Raw genomic sequence first — 26426 nt, forward strand, 5'->3', positions numbered from 1 at the left:
GGAGGCATTTGTTTCAAATGAAGGCAAACAGGACTGCCAACTTGTATTCTTAAAAAGAAAATTGGCCACAATGGGCCCTCAACGCGGCTGTATCTTGTGCTGGAACGTAGGCATCAGTTTTCACAATTTTCATGGGCAATATTTGCTCCTTTTCCCTTCCCACAATGCCTTTCTACCGTTGTGCAAAACCACTCATGCAGTATCAGAAATAACTTGAATAAGGCTTATTCACGAGGCTGGACTACAGCAAGTAGGCCCACTACTAGTTCAAACTAAAACTACAGGCCTACACTACAGGGCAATAATGTCTGGCGTGTCCAAGGTTGGACCACATCTACATTACATTGTGACTAATGTAGACGTCGTCCAACCAGGGCTAGGCTTGGCCAAGACGATCATGAACGCGCCTAGCCCCACTAGTGTGGCACGGACTCTCACTCCCGATCCATCCTTAGCCACACATCCGTATACGCAATTTCATGTCGACGTATTGAACATTTCGGCGCACCCACTTATCACCGTAGGCGTAATTTGGTTTGCACACGAACATGATTCTTGACCTTTCCGCTTTCTAAAAACCATTTATTGAATGATTTCACTCACATTATTCAGGTATTTTCCAGTCTTTTTGCCTTTATCCATTCAATCTAATGGGCTCACTCTCTCAGTCGCCATCTTTAAAATTAGGTTGTTGAGCATTACGTCACTTGACCCCTCATCGTCTCGACGGCTGTTCCATGTCAAGACATATGTAAAACACGGACTGGTCGATAAGATACTACATGTACTAATGGACTCTTCCAAAACTTTGGCAGCAGTTTAGATGTCTTGACATGGAACAGCTGTCGAGACGATGAGGGGTCAAGTGACGTAACGTTCAACGACTTTATTTTAAAGATGGCGACTGTGAGAGCGAGCCTGTGAGATTGAATGGATAAAGGCAAAAAGACTGGAAAATACCTGAATAACGTGAGTGTTTAGAAAGCGGAAAGGTCAAGAATTATGTTCGTGAGCAAAACAAATTGCGCCCACGATGATAAGTGCGTGCGCCGAAATGTCCAATACGTCGACACGAAATTGCGTATACGGGTGTGTGGCTAAGGATGGATCGGGAGTGAGAGTCCGTGCCACACTAGGGCTAGAATGCGCCACGACTATTTTACTCACAGTTATCTCAGCTAAAATACCCATCAGTGTCTCCATTTTGTCTTCATCTGTTGAGTCATCTGTATCGACGACTCCAAGGATGTAAGAACCGAACACCTCATCGTCAATATTTATTTCTTTCAATCGTTTTGACAGCCAGTCTTCGAACTCTGAGACAGAATTGGACAGCGTGCACATGGCCGCTGCCATCTTGGGATGCTTTTTCTATCAACTGGTGCTCGGAAATAGAATTTTTGTGCGCATTATACGAACGTTATGCGCGAGCCAGACGCGGACACCAGTTATAGACTGTCATACGACTGTTTCATGATTAGTTAATAAACTTTCAATGGGACAGGCGCAGAGGGTGTCTCGGCCGCGCGCCAAAGAAGAAGATACCGGTCAAAGCAATACGCAAAATACGAACGCTTATTTTCTTATTTTCAAACATTTAACAGTTTTGAGGTCGGCTTAAAGGCAGAGTTAGCAAACATTTTTGATAAAAGACGGAACAGATGAGGGGAACAAATGCATGGCATTTCAAATTGAAATTAGGGGTTAAGCTCTCCGAGTAACTTGGACTCTACAAATCAGGATTATAGGGGGGCCTATTACTGGACTTTCAGCTAAACGATGTATAGTGGTGTTATAGGTTCAAGTGAAGACGTATATGCATATCATTCATCAGAAAACTCTTTTTATAGAGGGAAAGCTAATCAAACTGATGCATCTTTGATGAGTACATTTACACACCTAAAACAACAGAAAAAAAGTTACACTTAGAGTCATTTATATAACCATTATTCGTCATCCTACTACGTACGCAAGTGCAAATGAGGATCACGCAATCCAATAAAGAAGACTTGCATCTAATTTCAAATACTTTTACAATTGGTCGTAGTATCTTTATGTAAATCACTTTTTTTAACCTTTGGACATGGTCGGGGTACTATATGATCGCCGGACCACGTCCAAACGTTTAAAAAGGGGATTTGTAGAGTCGAAGTTACTCGGACCCTATGCTTGGACTAGGCGGGTTCAGTGAGTCACATCTTCATTAACGAGAACCTTGTTTCAGGGACTTCGATGCATGAATATATTGCTGGGATGAAGTTTAACAAATATTCTAAGCAATGCTTTATGACAAAGGTGAGACCTCCGTTTTAAATACCCGATGATGAAATAAAGTTCATGCACCAACAATCCACATATTTTCAGCACTAATTGATCAGTCTTACGAGAAGAAAGGACTAGTTACAGACCTCAAAAATACTGCCAACGGGGAAAGGTCATTTTTATAGCAAGTTGTTTTTGACAACCAACAGTGAGGTTTTCATGCACATCCCAAGTTTTCGTCTGAGGAGGGTACGTATCACATTCAAATAAAAAGAAGACAGGAAATAATTTCTTATTCACGTTGTTAAATATACAGATTTGGGTTTAATTCTTAATACTTGTTTTCAAGGAGAAAAATTAAGGTTCTAACATTCAAATGACAACAGAAACTTCTTTTTACCGCTATAGCAATCTACAGGCATCAGGCTTAAAATCTAATCTACATGAACTGTACAATTCAGTGATAAATATTCAAAATTACTCATGAATATGCAGTGCTGAACAGTGAGATAATTTTTCAAGTGAACAACGAACTGGTTAGGTGTACTTCGTTTGGTCAGATATGCAGTTGGAGTCAGTTAGATCCTTTCATTGGACCATTATTCAAAGTGAAATATCCACAGGGTAACTGACCTATGGGCCTTATTCATGTGTTTACTTTAACTGCATTAGCAGCTGTCGCTTCAGGGTACTGCTGCATGATTTGATGTCCCTGACTGACATGACTTGCAAGACTTAGCTCACAATTTCTAATCGTTTTTACACAAGCATAATGTATGACGTTCAATTTCATTTGGTTCAAACTTTCCAGGCTTTTCATGTATTAGGTGCTAGGGGAAACCAAACTTGCAACACAGTTGAGGTTTGGTTAAAAAGGGTTGTGAGAGGGCCAAATGTTTTTGGTACATAATTTATGTATAGTCTAGTTACCAGACCGTAAGATTTTGACAACTTTTTCAGACTCATGTTCTGTGATTTTGGACGTATTCAATGCTCGGAAATATCTAACACTTAAAAACTACCTTTCTTCACAGATTTCCTCACATGCTACACAATGGTAACTTTTCTCAACTTTTATAACATTTGTTTTTGAACACATGTACTTACTGCCACATTTGTTTATGTTCTGTTAACCATTGCTTTCTAAATAAACTGGCATGCGCACCTTGCATTAAAGACACTGCGTCACACATTGCATCAATGGTAGCTACCCAATTTACAAATTATACCCAAGTGAAAATGTCAAGTCTGGGAACCAGACTAAATTTATGTACAATTAACAACTTGTTTTTACACATTTAGAGCATACGGGCTGTTTTAAACATATACCGACTGATTCTACAGAACTGCCACGGGCTATGCAAAATGTGGCTGGGTACCAGCTCTGAGCAATATGCACCATGGCATTTTGGCTGGTAACCAGTGTTTGCTGGGTAACTGTTCTCTGTGCAAAGCGAATTGTTGCTTAGCAGGTCCAAGGAATTTACAGCAGAAGTTTGTGAACATTTCTAAAACACTGACCCCTATTGCTGCTGTTCTAAGCTTAGAAACTTTCATATCAATATCATAAACAACAGAGACAATAACAAACAGAATACGTGACCTTTGTTTACAAAATGATGGGTCAATGTCATAGCCAGGCAAATACAAACTGTTCAAGGTACAGTGTACACACATCAACAAAGAAGGTACCTGTATAATGAACCAGCCCAGCAAAAACGGAAGACTCTTTGGTGAGAGAAAAAATTACCAAAGATCACACAGTCTTCTTAAAACCTACACTCTATCATTAGACAGCACACGATACTGATTATTACATGTATACCTCAGTTGTACAATGTGAGAGTAAAGTGGGAAAAAAAGGAAAAGAGAGGAAGTGGAATCAAGTTCACAGGTGCAACGACACAGGGAAAAATGCAACCATTAATCACAGATGCACATTTATAATAAGTAATAATAACAAATTACAAACTACTTGTCAATTAAATTCCACAGTTAATGCTCCTCATTTGTTTAGGTTTTAATAAGAGACATTACAACAGGGTGGATTTCATTTAAACAACGAAACCTATCAAAAACACGCCATTGAATTCTCCAAGAAACATTAAATAATGAGCTATCAACAAGCAGATATCTTTAAATATAGACTTATTATCCATCATACATTACCAAACTGCATCAAACATTAAACAACTATATTAAGGAACACAAAAACTTGTAAGGTACCACTTTTCCTTATATTTTAATACACTAAATTAGGAAACCGCCTATTTTACCATCAATATTAACCATGCATGGATTCTACTCCCAACTTGTTAAAAGATATTTAATAATGTTAATTAGGGCCAAAAGAAAATGCAGCTGGAAATCACTTAATCCCTTACACTTTCCCATTTAAAAGCTAGAACTACCAAAAAGAGCTTATGACAATCATCGACAAAATAATGCTAGTAATGTCCAAATGCTTGTACACCAAGTCAACAGTTTGAAGAACCATCGAAGGTAACTAAGTTCTAAGGACTGCTGTTTCACATGGCACAACTCCATGGAAATTTGTGAAGATCCAATGCACCGGGGATACATTGCTTCACTTTGTACAATATTTACATGATTGGAAAACTTTATAAGTAACCCAGTGGAAAAAAAAAGAAGCAAGAAAAGATGACAAACAAAACTTGAAGTTTATGGAAAAGGTCAAATTTTAGTTTAAAAAGGGCCCAGTGCCAACAATCCTATGTCAGAGAAATATTCGTGAAACTGGCCAAGTCATTTAACTCCCTTTTGAAAAAAAAAAAAACACAGAAATTCTCAATGCTGAAACACACTGAGAGGCTATACTCAGTAACGCAACAAAAACGCAAATGAGAAATTTTTAAGAATGACCAAAAAGGACAAGAAAAGGACTGCTCTGCTTTTTACTTTTTCTTGCTCTTGCTTCTGGTGCGCATTCCTCCATTCTCAGCGGGCATGTCGCTAAATCCCTCGTCTTCCACGCTCTCTGCCTTCAGCATCTTGTTGACTGTAGGGAAAACCAAAAGATGCTTCAAAGACACATGAAAGTAGTGTTTATTAAAACCCTCCTATGTGGAAGTCACAAGATGAATCTTTTCGTCATATCAATACACTTTCTCATACAAATAAATACCAGAGTTTGCTTTCGTGCGTTGAAATTCGAACACAGTATTCTCCACCGTCCACCCCACCATTTATCTTCCCGTGCCAACGCCCATTATTAGAAAAAGGCAACATTACTCATGACGCAAAGACCGGCAGCGTCATCCGGAATTGTGAAAGCCACTGCGTACACCATGTGTACGGGGGAAGGGGGGGTCTGAACAGTTGGCATTTCATGCCTACGTACTTTATGGACGGCCCCTAAGAAATCAATCACATGTTAGTTTACAAGTGTCATTTTAAGTAAAAGGAGCATGGATGATGGCAAAGGAGTGCTGTTGTCACAATTTACTTGAATGGCTTATGTCTCAAGGCTGGACGACCTGTTAAGACTTATGATGGACTAGATTACAACAATATTTAAGATACTACAATTTCCAGATGTTAAAAGAAGTCAAGTGTACGGTTAGAAACTTTACGTTGTACATTTGAAACTAGACAGAGAGGCCTTTTTCTCTGCAAAATAACGATGTACACGTCTTCTTTATCAAGTGAGACAATGGCCGTCTCCAGTGCAAAGTGTTGTTGTTAAAGTGTTGATCCATTAACTCTGGCTCCAAACAATGCAAACAATATACGACATGTACTCTGTAAACACTGTGCGCTGCAGGGCGGCCTTTGTAACAAGAAAGATGTGCGTCATGTGGGCCAGGGAGACTGCCTTCAAGACGTTCTTTACTGGGCAGCCATCTTAGATCTTGTTTCCTGAATCTTTTTATAGCTTGTTAACTGTTGAATGTGGTGTTAGCAAACTGATTTATGATTCCAAGCCTCCCAGTTAGTATTTTTCAAAATCTGGCTTCAAACAGCTACATTTAATCATAAATTTTAAATTAGTCATCAGAACAGATCAGTACTACATATAATTTGTCATAAAAACTAATTTTAATGCTTTCATAGCTACCAGTAGACTCAAGTTCATAAAATGAAGAGTTAACCTTGCTTCAATAAGGCCAACTCATGAATGAAGCTCATAAAATAGGCTTAAAAATGCATGTGATTATCAAATTCTTAGCTATAATTATTAGAGTATTTTGTGGCACAAGCACACAATGGCTTGTAAAAAGAAGGGCTGGAAGCTACTTTGCAATGAGTGTGATATTGATTTTCAAAATAGTGATTACCGATGGTGAATATCATCTTTAGAAGAACTGTCTTCAAAAATCATCAGTTAACCCAAGAAAGTTTGAAAAGCAACTGAAAGATGAGCAAATAAATTTTAAGATGATGTATACATCTTCAATACTCATATTTTCCTGAGTTTTTGAAGGGAAGTATTGATCACTGCTCCTAAAGCAGCTTAATTATTGGTCTACAACCCTGCACACCTAGTGGACTAAAAATGACGGTCGAAGGTCAAAGGTCAAGAGGGGCCTTACCTTCATCTTTCTTGGCCTTTTTGTCCTTGGATTTGCCCATTGGGGTCTTCTTGCGGGGAGCGGCCGCCTGTTGGTTCTCTCGTCGTCGGCGTAGCTGGAAGGTTAGGACTATCCAGAGCAGCCAGGCCTGAAAGAGGGACACTCCCGCCAGAATGCTAACCCTGCAAGATGAGAGGCAAACTCCGCATGCAAAATGGGGATAGTGATGACGACATCAGTTCTTCAAAGCCTTGACAAATCTACCAGTCTTTCTACACATTTTCCGCCAAATAACTTGCTCATTTTGAAGACACATATCCCTATTCAAACAGGTCAAATCAATGAGTCTTTTAACAACATGTCCATGATAAATGACAACTTCTTCCTCAATCAATTTTCAATTCTGTTGACTTTGCCCATACATTTTTGTACCTTATGCGTATATAACTAGCAACAGATGAAGTCCTTTGTCAAACGCTAATCAGGATGGAAACCCCTCTGCTCTACCGCAAACTGACAAAGATCTCTGGGTTTTTTTCCCCTCCAGTTTTTGGGCTGTACATCAGGACTAAGCGCCCAGTTGAACCCACTCCAAATTACGGGATGAACTCTTTGTAACAATATCAAAAAATTACCCAGTCAACCTGTCAGACAACAAAAAAGAAAGGTTTTTGACATTTTTTGTTGAGAAGTACAAATCATCACATTTGCATTTCATTATGGTTATAGTAATTAATGACCTCTTGTTCAACACTGACAATGTTGACATACTGAAAACAGTCACTTTATAATCTTCTGTCATGTCTGAAACTTGTTATGGAGCACACTGAAAAACAAAATTAATATATTTTTCCCCGATCGGTTTCCCTTTGAATTTGGAAAGGTTCCTATTGTGCACACTCACGTACCTGTTTCCCATAAACACCACAAATTCACACGCCTTTTCTGCTTTAATGCCGATAAACCTCCCACCCATTTCAAAACAACAAAATCTGAAAACACAACACAACTTGATCTGCGGCCAATAAAAGTAAAACCTCTTATTTCTGCATCCAAAGAATGCCTTTCAAATAACTTTAAAACCCTCAATCGGGGGATACCAGAGTGGACTTTGGCCAACCGGGATGCCGTACCTGATGACCGGTGTATTGAAGTTGCCCGCCTTGATGTCCAGTCCGCTGTTCTCCAGCTTGCCCAGTCCAAACCAGACCACCAGAACAGTCAAGGTCACCACGCTGAGGCGGGCAATCAGGAAAAGAACCAGCCACAGACTAAACCTACAAACCGGACCACAGGGGATATATGCAATGTTAAACATTTTGTCACAGTCTGGCACCAAAATAGACCTTCTTTCATTATGAGAAAAAAAATTACCTAGTGTGGGATTTGAACCTGCAATCGCTAGAATACTTCAACCAACCAGCCCTATGTTGGTGGTTATTCCAGTCTGTCAATATCTTTAACCCTAAAGCCCTGGCAGACTCAGCACAGTCCATCAGGTGGAACAGCTTTGAAGCACTGGGCAACAGCGGCCGAACAAACTGGTCATTAAAGAATACCACTGATGGATCTTTTGGTGACTGGCAACCACAGACTCCCAAGCTGGTTGGCCTTTGGGAGAGTTGACCTGTTGGTTCTTGTTACACTGGGCAGACAAGCCATTTTGGCAAAGACGCAGACTGATGCGTCTGGCCGAGTTTGTAGCCAAAATGGGCTGGAGGGTTAGGGTTAATGAGTGCCAGTCTGAGGCTATAAAACCCAAAACACCATGTAGCCAGTGACCAAACCCCAAAGATAAGATACAAGTGATATCAGCAATATCGTAAGCCTGGATAGTGTTAAATGGATATGGATGTGGCTTTTTGAATACAATCATCAAACTATGTAGAGAAACTAACTATGTAGGTGCCTACACTTACATGGTACTCTCACAGATGGACACAGAAATTAACTGGATTAGAACCTTCAATCCTCCAGAATGCAAGTACCATGCTAGATCATGTGTAAAACCAACTTCTTTGACACACCCTAACATGAATGCAATTGGGCTTTGACAAGTCTGCAAGACGTTTGCCTTACAGAGTGAGCTATTTTCCATCAGGAATTTTTGAAAAGCCTCAACACACCAGTTTCTGCTTTTGTTCCAAAAACGGACAAAATGCCAACTTACAAAGGGTCCGAAAACTCGGTTTTCTCTCCAAAGTAGAGGAGTCGTGCGAGGTGGAATGTCAGCTCAGCAATGTAATGGATCACAAGGCACAGCAGGGCAAGATGTCCAAGGCTGAAAGGCAATCACGAACAGTACAAACAATATCAACAATCACGATTTCACAACATCATTTTGGGGATGTTCGAGCCTGGGGGCTAGGGTCTGAAATCCCCAATCTTAGAGTCTGGGGTTCGAATCCAGCTGCTGGCTAAATATTGTGACCTTGGGCCAGCCACTTAAACTCTACTAAAGTCACTCTCTTTCTGAGGGTAGGGTATCAATGGATCCGTGTGAGTGCAGAGAAGGACAAAATTATTGAGATGGATCCAAGGAATGATAACAGTAAGGGTACAATGAAATAACGATGCCAGTACACTGAGACTGTGCAGAACGCACAGAGCTACCCATTATCAATACCACTAGAATTTCAGTTTCTTTGACCCTTTCATATTAGATCCTGCAGCAACCACAAACACTATAGGAAGTGTTTCCGTTGTGACTGGCAGCCAAGATATAATATACCTGCCTCAGAGGGCCACTGGATATTATCTGTGGCCATCACCCACAGGTGGTACGTTATTACTAGCTACAGCAGTTATTTGCCTTTCTGACTATAATTGTGTGCCCCCGAGCAGGATAATTTAGCACAACTCCATTTCTACTCTCCATGAACTTTGCTCCAAAAAAAGGGGGAATTCTAGCAGTCAGGTACAGAATTGGGCAGGGAAGCTTTACGTGGTGCAACAACTTCCGATTCTGACAAAATTTGATCGTGGTAGACTGTTGGATTTTCTTCAGTTATTTTTCTTTTACTCCATTTGAAACCCCTCCCCCACCAACCTAACCCGACTCCACCCCTCTTCTGTTTTGGACACTGATGTGACCCCACTTACTTGAGAATGTATGCCCCCAATATGAAGGCAAGGTAAAAGGACGCATATCTGATGCGTGCACTAACTTCCTCCTGAAAACACAGAAAAATGGGGACAAAAAATCTGTAGACCATCCATGAAATTATGAGGAAAAAACAATTTCATTAAAAATATTTATGGTAATTTTCCATACACCAAAAGAGCCACACAAGGATGATCTGGTGAAGCTGTATTTAGTGCAAACGAGTGAAGGCTAAGACTGGTTCCAGACTGCTTGTTGGCAAGAATATCATGCAGAAGGGACCAGCCTATTTAGTCTCCCCCCCCTCCCAAAAATCCTGCTATCCCTGGTTTGTGTGAATTGATTTCCAAATGCAAAGAAATGAACAGCTTATAAGGGTTACTAAAACATGAAGTCTAGTTACATCCCCTCGCTGAAATGCTGTTTAGCACCCTTTACAATGTGTGTAGCGAGTCCACAGTACTTCCGAATAAGACCACCCATCAAAACAGGTGAGAATTTCTGATAATAATATTTGTATACAAAAATGAGCCAGTCTGGTGTTTCAAAAGGGCAAGGTCATTTGAGAATGAAGCATGAGTGGGTGTTTCAAAAAGGCAAGGTCATTTGAGAATGAGGCATGAGTGGGTGTTTCAAAAAGGCAAGGTCATTTGAGAATGAGGCATGAGTGGGTGTTTCAAAAAGGCAAGGTCATTTGAGAATGAGGCATGAGCGGGTGTTTTAAAAAGGCAAGGTCATTTGAGAATGAAGCATGAGTGGGTGTTTTAAAAAGGCAAGGTCATTTGAGAATGAGGCATGAGTGGGTGTTTTAAAAAGGCAAGGTCATTTGAGAATGAGGCATGAGCGAGTGTTTCAAAAAGGCAAGGTCATTTGAGAATGAAGCATGAGTGGGTGTTTTAAAAAGGCAAGGTCATTTGAGAATGAGGCATGAGTGGGTGATTTAAAAAGGCAAGGTCATTTGAGAATGAAGCATGAGTGGGTGTTTCAAAAAGGCAAGGTCATTTGAGAATGAGGCATGAGCGAGTGTTACAAAAAGGCAAGGTCATTTGAGAATGAAGCATGAGTGGGTGTTGGCGTATGGCCATGCTGATAGGGTAGACCTCACACATGTATATTGCTGTTCCCTAATGACCTCAGATGCATGCACACATTGGCATATGCTGTTGGAATACCAAACTGATTCACATTCACATTTCTGATCAACTTTTTGCATCAACATTTCTCACCTTTTTAACTTTCTGAAAATATAGCTCTGGGTAGATGTGAAGCCAATACGCAATCTGCAATGGGAAAACAGGCACAGCATTGAATCAATAGGGGAAACAATTGTTTCAAACACAAACTAGTGCTGCAGTCGAGACCATCACAAGACCAGACACAAAACAAGACACAAGACCAGTCACAAGACCAGACACAAAACAAGACACAAGACCAGTCACAAGACCAGACACAAAACAAGACACAAGACCAGTCACAAGACCAGACACAAAACAAGACACAAGACCAGACACAAAACAAGACACAAGACCAGTCACAAGACCATACACAAGACCAGACACAAAACAAGACACAAGACCAGTTACAAGACCATCCAGAAGACCATACACAAGACCAGTCACAAGACCAGTCACAAGACCAGACACAAGACCAGACACAAGACCAGTCACAAGACCAGACACAAGACCAGTCACAAGACCAGACACAAGACCAGACACAAGACCAGCCACAAGACTAGCTATTATTTTATTGTAGTTCATTTGACTAGCTTGTTTAATTCTGACTGGAGGTCTTGCCTGAAGGTCTTAAGAGGTCTCAACTGAAACACTGGAACAAACAATTGCTTATGATTTTTTCGGATTTATATTTACCTCCCTTTTAGCAATTCAACTGACAGCATCATTTTAAGTTCACAGCTTACAGTTAACCATACTTTTTGCATAAGACAAAGTTTCACATAAGGCCAATTTCATCATTCCTATCAAAAAATGACTCACTACATACTGACAAATTGTGTGCACAATGCTTATACATGGTACATTACATCGTTTAGCACCCAAGCTATCTTGTACATCACTTCTTGGAAGGAACAACATGCACCTGTACAATGAAGTAGAACTTGAAGCGAAAGGACTTGAGGATGTAGGGGTAGCCGTCCCAAAGATGGGAGATGTTCTCTGTCAATCCCTCCTGCAAGAAAAGAAAAAAAAAAAGAATAAGAATGGTGCAGGTAAGTGGGTTTAAAAAAAAAATCGCAACCTTTATTAACACACATTAACCACTTCGTGCCGGGGCATTTTTCAATGTTGAGGATGCTGGGCCGGCATGACTATCATTTTTTCCGTTTTCAAAATCCTTCAACAATTCATCATTCCATTTAACAGTCGTTTATAGCCACACAGAGTAATCTTCAGGCACTACTCTAAGTTGACAGGTGACCTTCATTGACGCCCGAATATTTCAGCCAGGCCTGCAGCCTTGTAAACAGAGCCCAGATTGTGCGGTGTTATACAACTGTCTTTTGTTCACGAACCTGGCTCAGTGCACTGCTGACCTCTTTTCAATAGGGGCCAGATTAGCATGCAGCGGTGCTGTGTGGCTCATCGCTGCGGTGGTGGAGAGCTTTTGTCCCCGGTGGTAATCCGCTTGCTCTTAATACCCCAAACCCTGGTATACGGTTTCAAAATAACGCTGGATTATCACCACTTTTGAGAGCGAAAAAAGGCCGGTCATGCCCAGCAGCCTGGTCTTTTGTTCGGAGTACGGTCTTTTGTTACAGGGCCCTGTTTCCTTTGTCCAAGTTCGGAGACCCCGGTCACACATATAAACCATACGGCTCCGATTTCGGAGTCCCCGGCTGGTAGTGGTTAACACGTTAAAGAACAACATTTAGGTAAAGGGTGAAGCATAGATTTGCTTATGCACCCTAACCTATTGACAGACATACATATTATAACAAAGGACGATACAAGACATGAACATGTTTTTGGCAATGATACACATACGGACAAACACTGGCAGGCAGGAGATAATACAATGCATCAAAATACAATACTAGTCGGTACAGGTGACGTATTCAGAAAGTATTAGAGTTTTCAACTTAAGAGCATACAATCTATGGAAATATGACGAGAGTGCAGAATTGAACATTCAATCTATAAAATCTGTAGACCATCCCACAAGATAAGTGTCTCCCTGGTCCCCTGATGAAGGGTCAAAACTGCCAAGCACTGGGTCACTTTCCCCCCTGCAAGTCTGATGTTAACTCACCTTGACGATGACGTGGACACCCCAGATCACAGACATCAGGTAGAAGGTCAGCAGCTGGCCCGACTCGTTGAACTTGGAGTGCTTGACTTTGGACAGGTGCAGCTTACGGTTAAGTTTCTGCCAAGCCAAGACCAGAAATTGATCATTCTAGATTTACGTACACCCATAATCACACAATTGAACGTTGAGTCCAAACTCTTACAACCTTCTTGAAATCTCAAAATCTTTCTTTCTGAAAGACAACAGAATTTCTGTACTTATAAACTTTCAAACAATTTTGAAGTGTAACTGCAATGAATTTTTCTTCGACACAGTTTTTCTTCGACTTTGTATTCTTCTTCAACAGTTCAATGTGTGAAAACCCCCTTTATATTCCACTTTAGTTAAATGCATGGAAAGGCGCCCTTTTTAAACACTTAAAATTATTTATGCTTTCCAAGACAACTGAGGTTGCTGTTGCTGTGATGCCATCTAGGGCGCTTTTCTGTTCAAACTGCGAACCCAGAGTTTACTTACTGAAAACATTTTTGAGAAAGGGATTGATGCTTGCTTATTGCTATGCACATAAACAGTGCATCAGCGAAGTAGAGAAAACTGAATCCAGCAAAATCTACAAAAACACAGGACCTTTTTGGGTACAAACCAATGTAACACTGAGGCTTTGTTCTGGGATGACATCACCATTTTCCTCATGAATATGGAAATCCATTAGCATAAATATCAAAAAGACAATAAAATATCCTTAGACACTGAAACGAAAGCTAAACTAAGGTCAACTGAGACGCAAGGGTACACGTACATGTACCTTTTGAACGTTTATAATAAAACAATTATTGATTGCAACTACCCTTTAAGCCCTTTATTATGATGTAATTGTGACCAGGCCTCACTTTTTAAATTTTTTCATTCCCTCAAAACCTAAAGATCTTGGAGGGTTACAGTTAGGAACGTGGGTCCAGTAAGTCACCAGTGGATGGTAAAGCAGCCATGTGGTTTTATGCTGAAAAGTGAGGATTATTGTTACCCCTGACCATCACACCAATAGATACCTCAGCTCCTTATTGACAGTGAGATGGCATATGTTGGTTGCAACAATCACCTGTTTCTAATTACTAGTCTGTGTTCTCTTTCATGGAGAACATTTACCACAGTACAATGCCTTGCTCAGAGACACAAATGCCACGTCTCTCTCTGTACACAAATGGGTGATTCTATAAATTAGGGGTCCAACTTGAGGACATCTTGGTGTCCTGTTACACGTGAAGCCATTCAACTTTTCTTCGTGTAAAATTGTAACCACATAATCAAACATTGTGCAGATTGAACTGTATATTGTACAGGTCCTAAACAATGTAATACTGTTTGATCTACAGAATGTGAACGGTACTAATATTAGATCCATCCAGACAAGCTGAATGGTTTCACCCGTAACAGAACACCACAATGTCCCCAAGTCGGACCTCTAATTTCTAGAATCACCCAAATACGAATGGACAATCTTCCTTGTCCTTCAAATTACATGTATGACAGTTTCAATCCCAAGAAAACCATGGATAACCTCTTGAGGGGTCCAGATCAATGTCTTTCCTTTGTTTTATTTAAGGAACTAGCCAGGGGGACGTCAACCTCCTGCCTCCTACTTACATCCAAGATATACTCCTGGATGACGGCATGGATCACCACACAGATGAGGAAGTAAAAGAACACACTAAAGATGTCTAATAGGCCATGCTGGTAGAGGGTCGTGGGTTCAGCATCCGGATCTGAAAGAAGGAAGAAGTGAGTAGGCATGTTTCACAGACTCTCTCAGATCCAAGTGTGACCTGCTCCAACGGATGAGGATTAAGTCTTCAAGCATACTTTGTAGCTTTCAGATGTCAGACCTGGGGGGGGGGGAGGTCCCTTGGCTATAGTTTGAAATGCCTGATTCGATACTGGGGTGAATACTGACTCCTTGCTTAGGAAAGGGTGTAAAAGAGAGAAACCTAATCACTTTTACACCACTAATGCTCTCCACCATGCGTCCAAACAAAAATGTTAGGGCTAGCACACAATAAGATTTGTTTTAAGATTTAAGTTTTGTGTACTTTTGTCACAATAGCACTCCCACAAACAGTTACAATGTCATTCACATAATGGTCTTGCGCCTCGTTTACATGTAATACCCCCCCCCACTTTTTCAGGTCAAGTCTTTGGCTAAGTAGAGTGGCCAGGCAGTAAACTGTAGCTCAAACTGCATGGGTTAAAGAAATCGGTGTGGCCCGCCCCCCCTCCCTTACGGTCTATACCCTGCACGGTCTATGCCTGCACACAGTAACTCAACTCGCAGCTGTGGGAATTGCATCACTGAATCTCAAGGGCAAATCCCACAAATGAAAGGAAATTTTTGAAGCACTGCAGCAGATGATGAGGGTGCATCCCGTACCTTCAGTATTGTTGACTGTCACGTTATATTGCATGGCAACAAATGTTGACGAGAGTGGACTGGTAATCTGCAACAGGAAATTTGAAAGAAAAATCAAGATTCCCTGTCAGCGTTTGTTTCACTTGCATGCGAGTTTTGAGCTGACAGCAGTTTTGAAACATTACACGTGTGCACCAACTACATGTATGGGGATAAGGACGAGGTAAAATTACAAGTGACCATTTTTGCTTTCAAAAAGCTTCCTTGAAGAAGTAAAAGGCAACAGAGATTAACAACTGTTGCATATTATTGGATAAGGTAATCAATAAAAATGTATAATACCAAGGTTGGTGGTTATACTGTGCGTTGAAGAAAGCAACAAAATCTGCTGTGGGAGTGCGTTGTACTACTTTGCACTTTGTTGCATTATGTTGCAACAACTAATCATAATCCCCTGTAATACACGTACGCACAATGATAAACTTAGCAAGACTTTAGATTGAATTAAATAACACTGCCCATCGGCCTCTTGAATCTTGGGTAAGGTTTGTGTAAACTCGAGTTCAGAAAGTGAGACGAATACGGAAGCAGGCCACGCTGAAAGCCTGACAAGCAACACAAGCTCCAACAGAATGGTTTCACTTCAGAACAACTTGATCAGTTTACCAATTTAAAAAGTTCAGTCACGACGTGTCAGTGTATGAAGAAGAGTTAACATAGGCCTACTGATGTAGGCTAACCCAGAATTTAATTTTTCAATATAATAATAATAATATGAATTATTTAAAAACGCTTTCCATGTCAACGACATCACAAAGTGCTGTACACTAAATACCATTAAAAAGATTAAAAAGAAAGACAATTACAATATCTTAAACAGGCTACCAGCTGATACATAAGAAATAAAAAACTTTCGAATTACACAGTTGCAACCAAATAAAACAAAAAGGCTTCCTAGTCAGTGGCTAGTTAGCAATATTGGACTAAATTGCTGATAAGTAACATGCTCAAACTGTCAAAGATCATGAAGAAAGAAACACTGCACTTCCTTCTACTGATATGATTGAACTAGTCACAGTAACAGAGTGACATGAAATATTGCTAAACTCTGAGTGGACCTTACCATGGTCATGATGGAGGTGGGATGTGATATCATGTACATGTAGGCATTGACCCAGGCTAAATTAGCATTTGTAAACTGATGCAATTCGTTTTCTTTTGCTCTGTTTTTTTAAATGAAACTGAGAGATACATGAGCAAACCTCAATTACATATACAAATAATTAATGCAGTCAGCCTAAAAGGAATGCATTCGTGGCAAAACACATGCTTGTCTAACTGTGCTACTTTATGAATTGCCATATGGGGAACCCCCATTCAGTTTGTGCACAAAGTTGTGCTGATGTGGCAATCGCACAGTACACGTGAAATTCTTGTTCAGTGGTGCTGCCGTCCTGCTGTGCAGACGAAATACAAACCTGAAACATTAGACCGAGCAAAATGAGCATTGCAGCACACGACACGATGTCTGCATGATTCTGGATCACAAACTCATGGCTGAGAATCGGTGGATTCTTGGTGCTCCCGCCACGCCTCCGGATTGCCATTATTTCGGCTTGGTTTCGACTTGAAACTGACTGAAACGAAGGGTTTCCTCCTGTATCGTGATAGGAGAAGCATCGAAAGCGCAGTGAACAACCGTCTGGTTTGTTTTGGCTGATATCTCGTTGTGTGAAACAAGTTATCAAGTAGCCGCCGAGTACCAGGCTAGTATAACACTTTGACCGCATGCGCAGCGTCCGTGCTGAGCTTGCTATATCGTGCTATTATGCGACGGCTGTTTAATTCATTCCCACAGTGCATTTCACCTGTCAATTGAACACATACATGTACGTACTGTACATGTACATTACATCAATACATGTGCTTACTTTGGCGTTGGGGGCGCGAACAACTCCCTGAAAAAGGACATTGTTAACACCAATTGCTTCATTTCAACCAACTCATCCTGGGTTTGGTAAGTGTTTCTGTGCAGGACTGATGTAAAATCATTGGGTTTTTTTTCATTGCAGATCGTTTAACGACGGATATGACGTGTTTACAGATTGATTGCTTTTGTTTTGTTTCCTTTGTTTACTGAAATTGTAGCTATATTTCAGAGGTTGGTTGTGAAATTGACGACTAGGCCGAGTTGATGATGTTGGGCATCAGTCTGCACGATTGCTCGATGTGCCTGATCAGCCAATGTGCTTCACCAGAACGGTGCGTTCCATCGTCTGTCGTGCTCCCACATTCGTGGGAACGTGACGGATGTCGAACCCCACAGTTCTGGGGGTACACGACCAGTAGGTCGTATGTACACGATTGGTTATGTGCACAATCATGACAATATTTGATCTCCATGATTGGTCCTTGGTCAGTCTGCACAATTGCACAAATCCGCATGGAACCCAGAGATATGAGCAACAGTGCAGACTGCAGTGTGATATCAACTGATCTGCACGGCCAGTCATTCTTCATGACATTGCAATCGGTCAACATGTCAACTTGCACAGTGCTCAGACCAATCCGTTATACTCCCACTGTGTTCTGACCAGTCACAATTGTGATTTACATGTACAGTACGTCTGACATACATTGTATATGCAGAGAGGTCCAACACACGTGTACCTGCACAGGCATCATATGACACACGGCAGGAACACGAAGTGTGGTATTGGAGAAGAGCACTATGCTAATTAAGTACCCACATGAGCAGTGGACGGGGCTCACTGGATCGGTCTGTGGGTCAGTATGTCTCCGCGATTTGATCTGTTTGAAGCAGTCTTTCACAAATGCCATGACTGCCAATTAGAAAAAAAAACACCACCTGCTCAGATACAGAGGACGTAGAGTTTCAAAATGTTAATTACAAGATCAACAGATTGTACAACGATAGGACCGTTCTTGTACATGGAGATCGACCAATCGCGCCCTGCAGTGTTGCATGGGAGAAGAGAACATGTCAGGTTGATAGCTGATACAGAATGGCAGCTTCATGTACATGTACACCTACGGTGTATGTATTTGTACATGCACATGTACATGTGTACATGTATATTGTATATTTAAAGTACAGCACTTACAAATGAGGTTACTGGTATTCACCATGTTCACATACGTAGACACGTATACAGTACCACCACATTAATATTTTTGGGTGCACTCTGAGGATCTACTCTCTCAGTCCGTTGCCCTATAAAAACGCACTGCACACATACACGATGTAGACATGTACCAGTGATCTGTCATAGCTGTAATGATTGGCTGCAAAGCTACATGTGCCTATAGGACCAGATTTGTGTCTGCATGCACCTGTTGTCACTGCTGTGTAGATAACTAACATGCAAATCCACCAATCAAGTGTAACATGGTAAATTATTCATACAAGTACATGTAGCTATACCCCTGCCCCGCCGAGGGGCCAAGCATCAGGACAGTTCACAGGTATCACTACATGTCTGCCTACTCAGAGAGATAGGATGGCACCACTCACAATTACACATGAGATCATGTACCATCTTTTCCACAAGGGGAAGACGATTCAAGTCTTCCTCATGAAACCAGACACTTTCCCAAATGACTATCTAATTGTACTGCCTTTCGCCACAACATACTCTCATATTTATGCCAAGGTCACAGTATTTGCCTGTTGAGAGTAAAAATGAGTAACCTGGCTTGTCAAGCCACTGTTAGCATTGGTTTCCTTGGCAAGAAACAACTGAGAATATTTCAGTTTACTACAGATGGGAAGTCAGTCCATCCCACATGAAGCACTCACCAATAGGGGAAGGTGGCGAGGGGCAAGTTGGGGTAACATGGCTTGCCCAGGGACACGGCACATCCGCACATGGCCAGCAGAGAAATTCAGACCCCTTTACCCTCCAACGACAATCCTTAAGTGTGATGTGCAGTGTACATACATGTACATGTACCTTTACATGTACATGTAGATTACCAACACTTCATTCTCGCTGGCAACGACCCCAAATGCAAGTTTCTGTGCATAAGTGCTTGCTGGTTATGTGTGTTTGACGTTTGATGTTTGCCAGATGTTGAAGTCTGAGTAAAGTCCAACCAAGTGAAAGACCAAAGTTAACTTTTTTCTCATATTTTAGTTCATTTGGGTAAAAGTATGAGAAAATCAGTGTTTTCTTTTCAATTTGAGCCGTTGGCAGGACACTGAACCTAGCCACAATGAGTGTCGCTGAACAGGGATCCCGCAAACAGAATGGTCAGCATGTTGCATGTAAAAAACCCGGGAACTAAATCTGCTTTGTGTCTTTTCTTGAAGGGCTTTACTCAGACGACTTAACCACGGCTGATGTGACTTGGACTACCCGCAATCATAGATGCAAAGTGAACCGATCCGCGTCATAGATTTACGGTATAACCTTAAGCGCCTCCCCGGCTCACTATCCTCAACGTTTAAAACTGCCTGTTCACTGTCATCTGTGTTAGTCAACGAATGCCTGTGCACTCTGCTGCTACCACCGAAGACCGTCAGTCAAGGACTAGAGCTTTCCAAGTGAGTTTCATTCATAATTGTGGGATTTTGACATGCCTTCATTTACATGTACCACAACCAATTTGCCTACCATGCTTAATCCAACAAGATCCAACAACAGACAAATTTCTGTCGTGCCAGATTGAAGTGGTTTTAGCATACTGAAATAAAGCAGGAGGCCTGATCTCTAGCTTTTAGGATCTGTTCATGTACATGTAGATCGTGGATTATCTTGGTTTCAGCAGCTATCTCACTTTGCTGTTGTTGGATCAAAGAGTCTCTGCTTTTTGGTGTTAAGGGATACTCTCAGATTGAGTTCACTTCATTTTTTTAAAAGCATTTTGGGATTTTTTTTAATGTTTGAATTCAGTTTAATATCTTATGCTCTCTCGAAAACTTTGCAGTTCACAGTGTATTCCGCACATGTATCTCCTGTTTTCATATTCTACACTACCTTGTCTTACTTGGGTTTAGAGTCTGAACATGGACAAATTTGCCTGGACACTCCCCAGGGCTCTTCAGATTGAATGTCTGTTGGTTGCGTGTGTACACATACATGTACCATGGCCATTTTCCAATACTCAACTTCGTCTCCGTCTCAGGCTTCGTTCCCAAAACCATGGCCTGAAGCGTTTAAATTACATTGGATTATTGTAATTTTTTGCTTTTTTGCATCTTATTTGATGTTCTGTGGCACTATTAGACTGATTACGAGGCTTACAGCTTCAAAGTCAGCTAGTAAAAAAACAGTTGAAGCTTGGAAAACGGCCCAAAGCATTTTTATTGGGTTGTGGTTTTGAAACAAGCTCTTTCAAAAAAATCTCCTGGAGGTTAAAAACACTGATCGCAGTTTTGTTCAATTTGTGTTTTAGGAGAGAAAAATGGCTAAAAGATTCGTTTGGGGAAGTGAGCAGGTAGAGGAATTTTTCAGCCTTTTGCGCAACTCTTACGGAGACTACCTCATGGCTAAAGAGCTGCGCCGAATGGACGAGTTTTATGATATGCTGGGCTCCTGCATTGGGGCAGATGGGCTGGTAGTCCAGAACTTCCTCAAGAAGACAGGTAGAGCCTATCGCGACATCTTACTGCAAGCTGAGACCTGCGAAGAAGGGGCCAAACCCCCCGAGCGTAAGCTGAGAGGCTCAGTTCGGGTCTACGACCTATACGAAGAATACTACCAAATGTACTACCTCGGTTCAGTCCCCCGGCCACCTGAAGATGCTGAAGCACCCTCTGCCAGCTTCCAACAGAAACGGGTTACTAGCCATCATGATCGGAAGCGCAAACACTTTGAGGACGCACCGGCGTGCAAGCGACGTATCCAAACTTCGGCTGCTGAGCTGGACATCAAGGAAGAGAATTTCATTCGTGTGGATTATGAAGAAGTTGCTGATCCTGCGGACGGAGATCCAGACTCTGGTCCTCATCTGCAGGCAACTGGAGAGGCATTGCACCTGTCCGTCGTGGGGGAAGCATCAGATGATGCAACGTGCAAGAGGGCTGTCGTCGAGAATGGCGTGAAAGTGCCAGAGTGTCCCCAGAGCGTCAGAAGCAATGCCAAATCGGGCACGCGACAAGGCCCAGAGGAGCCTGGATCGGATGCTGTCTTTGGACCAACCACAGACTTCCAAGAGCGCTTCTTAAAGCTCATGGAAAACCAGAATCATATCTTGGCCAGTATTGTCGATGAACTCAACATGATCAAGCATGCATTGCTTGATGCCCATGGACTGCAAACTATTACCTATGTCAAGTAGGCCTACTATTTATTCCACAAAAGCAAGGCCAAATATTACACATGACCAGAACGGATGTTTGGGTATGATATTCAAAGTTTAAGCAAAATCCACACAATCTGTATGTTCAAAAATGGAGGTTTCATCCGTGAACTACAGGTGCTAAAAGAATTTCAGTTGTGCAACAGTGGCTTTATTTCGTGCTGAGTTTTGCCATTGAGTCTTACTTATTTCTACGTGTATTTCCCCCAAAAAACAGAACACTGTACGTGCAAGCACTAAGGTGGGACACTGCTCCAATATACATGTACATGTACTTTATTTCGTCTTTGACAGAATTCCATTCGGCCATTAAGCAAAAAATAGTGCTCACTAAATTTTTGTTTACGGCTTGGGAACCAGTCACAGGCAATATCTGTCACACGAAACTTTGGATGGTAACCCGTTTTACTGAGCAGAGTAACTCCTACCATGCCTACCCTCACCAAATCTGTTTATATTCTTGAAATTGGCAACTGATACAATGTATCTGTTAGCCCGGTAGTGCTGACAACTTTATTGGAATGGTTTGTTTTATTTGTTTATAATTTATACATGTTCTTTAACCTTTTTTTATAAATGACATTGTGGAGATTGAGTGCAGTATACATGTAAGTGTGCTTGCCATTTGTACCACAAAGAGTGTGCTTAAATTAATTGGTTATTGTATGCGGGTAAAAGGTATGTGAATTGTTTTCAAAAAATAACTTTCTTGCAAATGTAGACACCCCTCTGTAAATTCATGCACACATTGACAGTATAAAGCCCATTCACCAGAGATGCAAGGTTTGGTAACGTCTGACAGTTTTGGAATTCACACCAAATTTTCCATAGATTAAAATAAAGGTAGTGGAGGTAATAAAAGTCAAAACTAATTAAAATTACGGGAGAATTTCAAGACCCTTGGTGGCAGCAGACGTACTCTTTTTCCATTGTTGGTGACAAATACTAGCTAATGTGGACATGCACCAAGTGACACAAACAGTAGTGGACTGGTTGTGTATGTTTGCTTCCACCAAGCATCTCAAACGTCTTGCTTTGAATCAAAATAGATCACGCCCTGAAATTTTATACGAACAGCTCTCCTGAAGTTCCAGCGCATGCACATGTACACTCCAAAATCTTAGCTTTCTCATATAAAAACTAGCTGGCTTGTTCTCTGTTTTGCATAGATCCGGATTTTGATCAGTGATCCAACATTGGTTCACCTCCACCAGAACCTGCCTAATGGATGGAGGATAGAGCAAGCCAGCCTTGTTGGATTGCTTATCAAGACCCAGATTCATATGAATTAAGCAGGCCCGTGTGATTCTAGAAGCTTCTCAGTCGTTTGCATTGTAGTACTGTATCTGTACTCAGTTGAAACCTCTATTGGAGTCCATCGTTAGAATTGTTAGGAGGTTTGTGTGTACATGTATGTATACGCGACTCTGAGGAAGCATTAATTCCTGAAAATAATGAGCCACAAAGTTGGCATTGTTGCCTACAACTGGGGCTGTTCACTGTGCTGGGCTTATGACAGAAAACACGAGTTGTAGCCACAATGTAGCCAGTTCAGACAAGACCTGTGATCTTATTTTTGTAATGAATGAGTGAGTGGCCTATCAGCTTCAAGTGTACCGGGTGCATGTAAGAGGGAAGAAAGTGTTTACCCCCTTTGTAAATGTCTCAAAAGCATTGAAAAGGTCAGTCAAGAATGGTCCCTAAAGGCCCTTGTCTAACGGCTATAGAACGGTGAGAGGCCCCTATCAGGAGACAAGAGCGTGTACTGTATTTGTCTGTTTTTTACATGTAAGTTGTGCAATTTGAAATTAGGGCAATGCCTTTTCTATTTATGCCTGATGCTGTAAATGTTTGTTTCATTTCCTCAAATTCTTAGCATGTTTTCATTGACACAGTGTTCTTTGGCTCCAGCCGCTGAGAGCTGCCATTCTTATAACTGGTTGATTTTAAAGGTTTACTATGGACAAGTTCGATCAAGGACTATAGTTGACCATGGTGAACTATTTGCCACCAGCCCATTGAGGTTGGTCGCATCGTTGTCTACCATAAACCCTGTTTAATAGCACAGTGCAGAGAGGACCAGTTGTAAGAAAAATGCCGGAATGAACCGTATGTCACTAGTCAACTACATGTACCATTTTATCCTTTTTTCTTTTTTGCTATTTTACCCTCCCTGCAGCTACATTTTCTCTCCTTCGGCCAAATGACCTGACAACGGTTGACTAAGGTACAGTGCAGTTTCCACTTCAATTTCACTGCACATGCACGAGGCCAACCACCAGTTAACTAGTGGTCCTCAATCGAACTTGCCCTGTGATTTAGCTATGGAAAGGTTGAACTGATAGAATGGACAGCATAATTGATGTGTACTATGTACATATATGTGTACAGTACATATTCTGGTATGCCAAACTGTACATAGTTTACATACTGTACATGGTACATGTATTGTGTTTATAAGTACTATCCAGTAGTAGCATCTGGTGTTTAGCAGAAAATGAACGTAATGGAAATATTGTGCTGAGTGGACATGACCTGTTGTGTACATTGAATTGAAAAATTGACTGAAGCAGGATTCGAACTTGAAACCTTTGAAATACTGAACTCGTGCCCTACCCAGCCTGGTAGGCCAGTGGTCTCCAGTTTCTTCAGCCTGTTTGTCTGCAACCAATGAGTCACATGACAGAGGCAGTAGGCCCATAGTGAGACACTCAAGGGCAGATCTCAAACCAATTTTTTTGGGGGGGGGGTGTTTTTGAGGTCCAATTTTTGGAATTTTTTTTTTCAAGTAAACTTTTTTGGCCTCTCTGGAAGGTAGAGCTGCCTGTACATGTTGGGACTCTTTACACACTTATGGAAGGGTAGGAAATAGACCCCCCAAGTTGCCCTTCTTTGATTCATTTTTTGGTTTAATTTGTTTGGCTCCTGGGAGGACATACCCCCATTGCTCCGCCCCTCCCTGATCTGCCCTTGCACATACATGTACATTGCACTGTGCATGCTTGCCTTGCGGCCAGCGAACATGCTGGGTCCATGGGCAGGAGCCAGATGTGCACCCAAGAAACTGAGGAAATGCTTCATTTTTCGGTTCATTTTGCTTTTCCTAGTTATTCTTCAGGCTTGAAATTTTCCAGGGTTGAGGCCCGATTTTTGGCATCATCAAACTCTCCTGGCTTTGCAAACCAACAAAGCAATCATGTCACAGTTTAACTTGATATTTACATATTAACTACGTGTAAATGTACCCTTGATAATTTTTAGGTACTGGTCTACATTGTACCCAATTTGCTCAAAATGTACACACCAAAATCAAAACATTAGAACAGCAAATCACGCAGCTGTAGCCTAGAGATCAACACATTTTGGAGACTACTGTTGCGTGGAAGTTTGTGGATAGATCACTGGTGCAGCATTCTAGAGGTGGCAGGTTTGAACCCTACTTCTGCAGATTCTCTTTGTTCAACTGAACAAGAAAAGGTCAATAAAACTTGCAAACTAACAACCCAGTTTCTGCTCGTTCACGACCCATGACTCTCGAGTCAAAGTGCACTTGTACCTAGTACATGCGTACATGTACATGTATGTACTGGTGTGTTAGGGGTCTTCTATCTTTCGGTAGTTGGTATGCCTAAGAATCACTTCTCAGACCTAGGTTTGTCTCTGGCTTTGGTGTCGCACACCGGCTTTAACCACTTCCAGTAAGATGAAACTGTAAATTACTCTCCAAGTTGTGGAGCATAAGGGCTCCTAGTAGACAGGTAGATACCAGTATTGAAGGTTTGTGTCTTTGTCCATAACAAATCCCTACCGGTACAAGACATCACAAGCCAGTTTCACCAGTTATCATGCCACAAAAGCTTCTCACAATGAACCCTAACAAAAGCCTTCCTCAGCCTTTGTTGACCTTGCTATTTGTGACAGGCCCTCTGGAAGGACTCGTGATAGACTTGACTACAATTTCATAGCATGAATGAATAAGAACACACTTTTCCTCCGTGTTCATAGGAACGCTGCATCACTTTTAGTAGATGTGTGTATTAATTGTCCGGGCCCGAGCTTGTCCTCTCAGAGGCATCTACATGTAGCTACGAGTAGTTTCAATTCAGATCACAAACTGCATAATGTACATGTAATATTCAGGCAAATTGTGCCGTTGAGTGGCCATTCCCTCCACCAGCCTTGTGAAGTAACTTAGGATAGATGCAACTAATCGTATCACTACATGATGTTCAATAAATTAGTTCATTAATTTCTATGCTAAACAGTGCACATACGGTTGCAGACTTTAAAGAGAACACCCATTGCAATGAATGAGGTGTTTTGGCAAAGACATCAAAAGGTTCTCTTTATTGTATATTTTGTAAATTATGAACAATTTCGTTGTCTGAATGGATAGTGAAAAGTCAGCATCCTTTCTCCATGTTCAACCTGTTCAAACTAAGCAGGGGTTTGTGCATGGAAGTGTCACATTTTATCCAGTGCAACAAATTTCAGCAAGACTCAAGGTTTCGACAAGGGACCATCGAACGAAGAG

At 41.4% G+C, this 26426-nt stretch overlaps 2 protein-coding genes across 2 annotated transcripts; one reads left to right on the plus strand and one right to left on the minus strand.

Annotated features, from left to right (window-relative positions):
* Window positions 1–2550: 2550 nt before the first annotated feature.
* Window positions 2551–17275, minus strand: LOC110975279 (translocating chain-associated membrane protein 1-like). The gene is made up of 11 exons (XM_087131975.1): window positions 17047–17275; window positions 15590–15656; window positions 14809–14927; window positions 13165–13281; window positions 11995–12084; window positions 11124–11177; window positions 9897–9967; window positions 8965–9075; window positions 7928–8071; window positions 6816–6976; window positions 2551–5281 (listed from the first exon to the last, which is right to left on the minus strand). Exons 1-11 carry the CDS (start codon window positions 17173–17175, stop codon window positions 5178–5180), a joined length of 1167 nt encoding a protein of 388 aa, XP_086988101.1. The 5' UTR covers window positions 17176–17275; the 3' UTR covers window positions 2551–5177.
* Window positions 17276–17287: 12 nt separating this feature from the next.
* On the plus strand, window positions 17288–25394 carry LOC110975309 (uncharacterized). Its single transcript, XM_022227694.2, has 3 exons — window positions 17288–17585; window positions 19902–20135; window positions 20987–25394. Exons 2-3 carry the CDS (start codon window positions 20076–20078, stop codon window positions 21869–21871), a joined length of 945 nt encoding a protein of 314 aa, XP_022083386.1. The 5' UTR covers window positions 17288–17585; window positions 19902–20075; the 3' UTR covers window positions 21872–25394.
* Window positions 25395–26426: the final 1032 nt, after the last annotated feature.

The sequence above is a fragment of the Acanthaster planci genome, unplaced genomic scaffold (genome assembly GCF_054643075.1).
Source record: "Acanthaster planci isolate LZ-2023a unplaced genomic scaffold, COTS_SCS Contig42, whole genome shotgun sequence".
Classification (NCBI taxonomy): domain Eukaryota; kingdom Metazoa; phylum Echinodermata; class Asteroidea; order Valvatida; family Acanthasteridae; genus Acanthaster; species Acanthaster planci.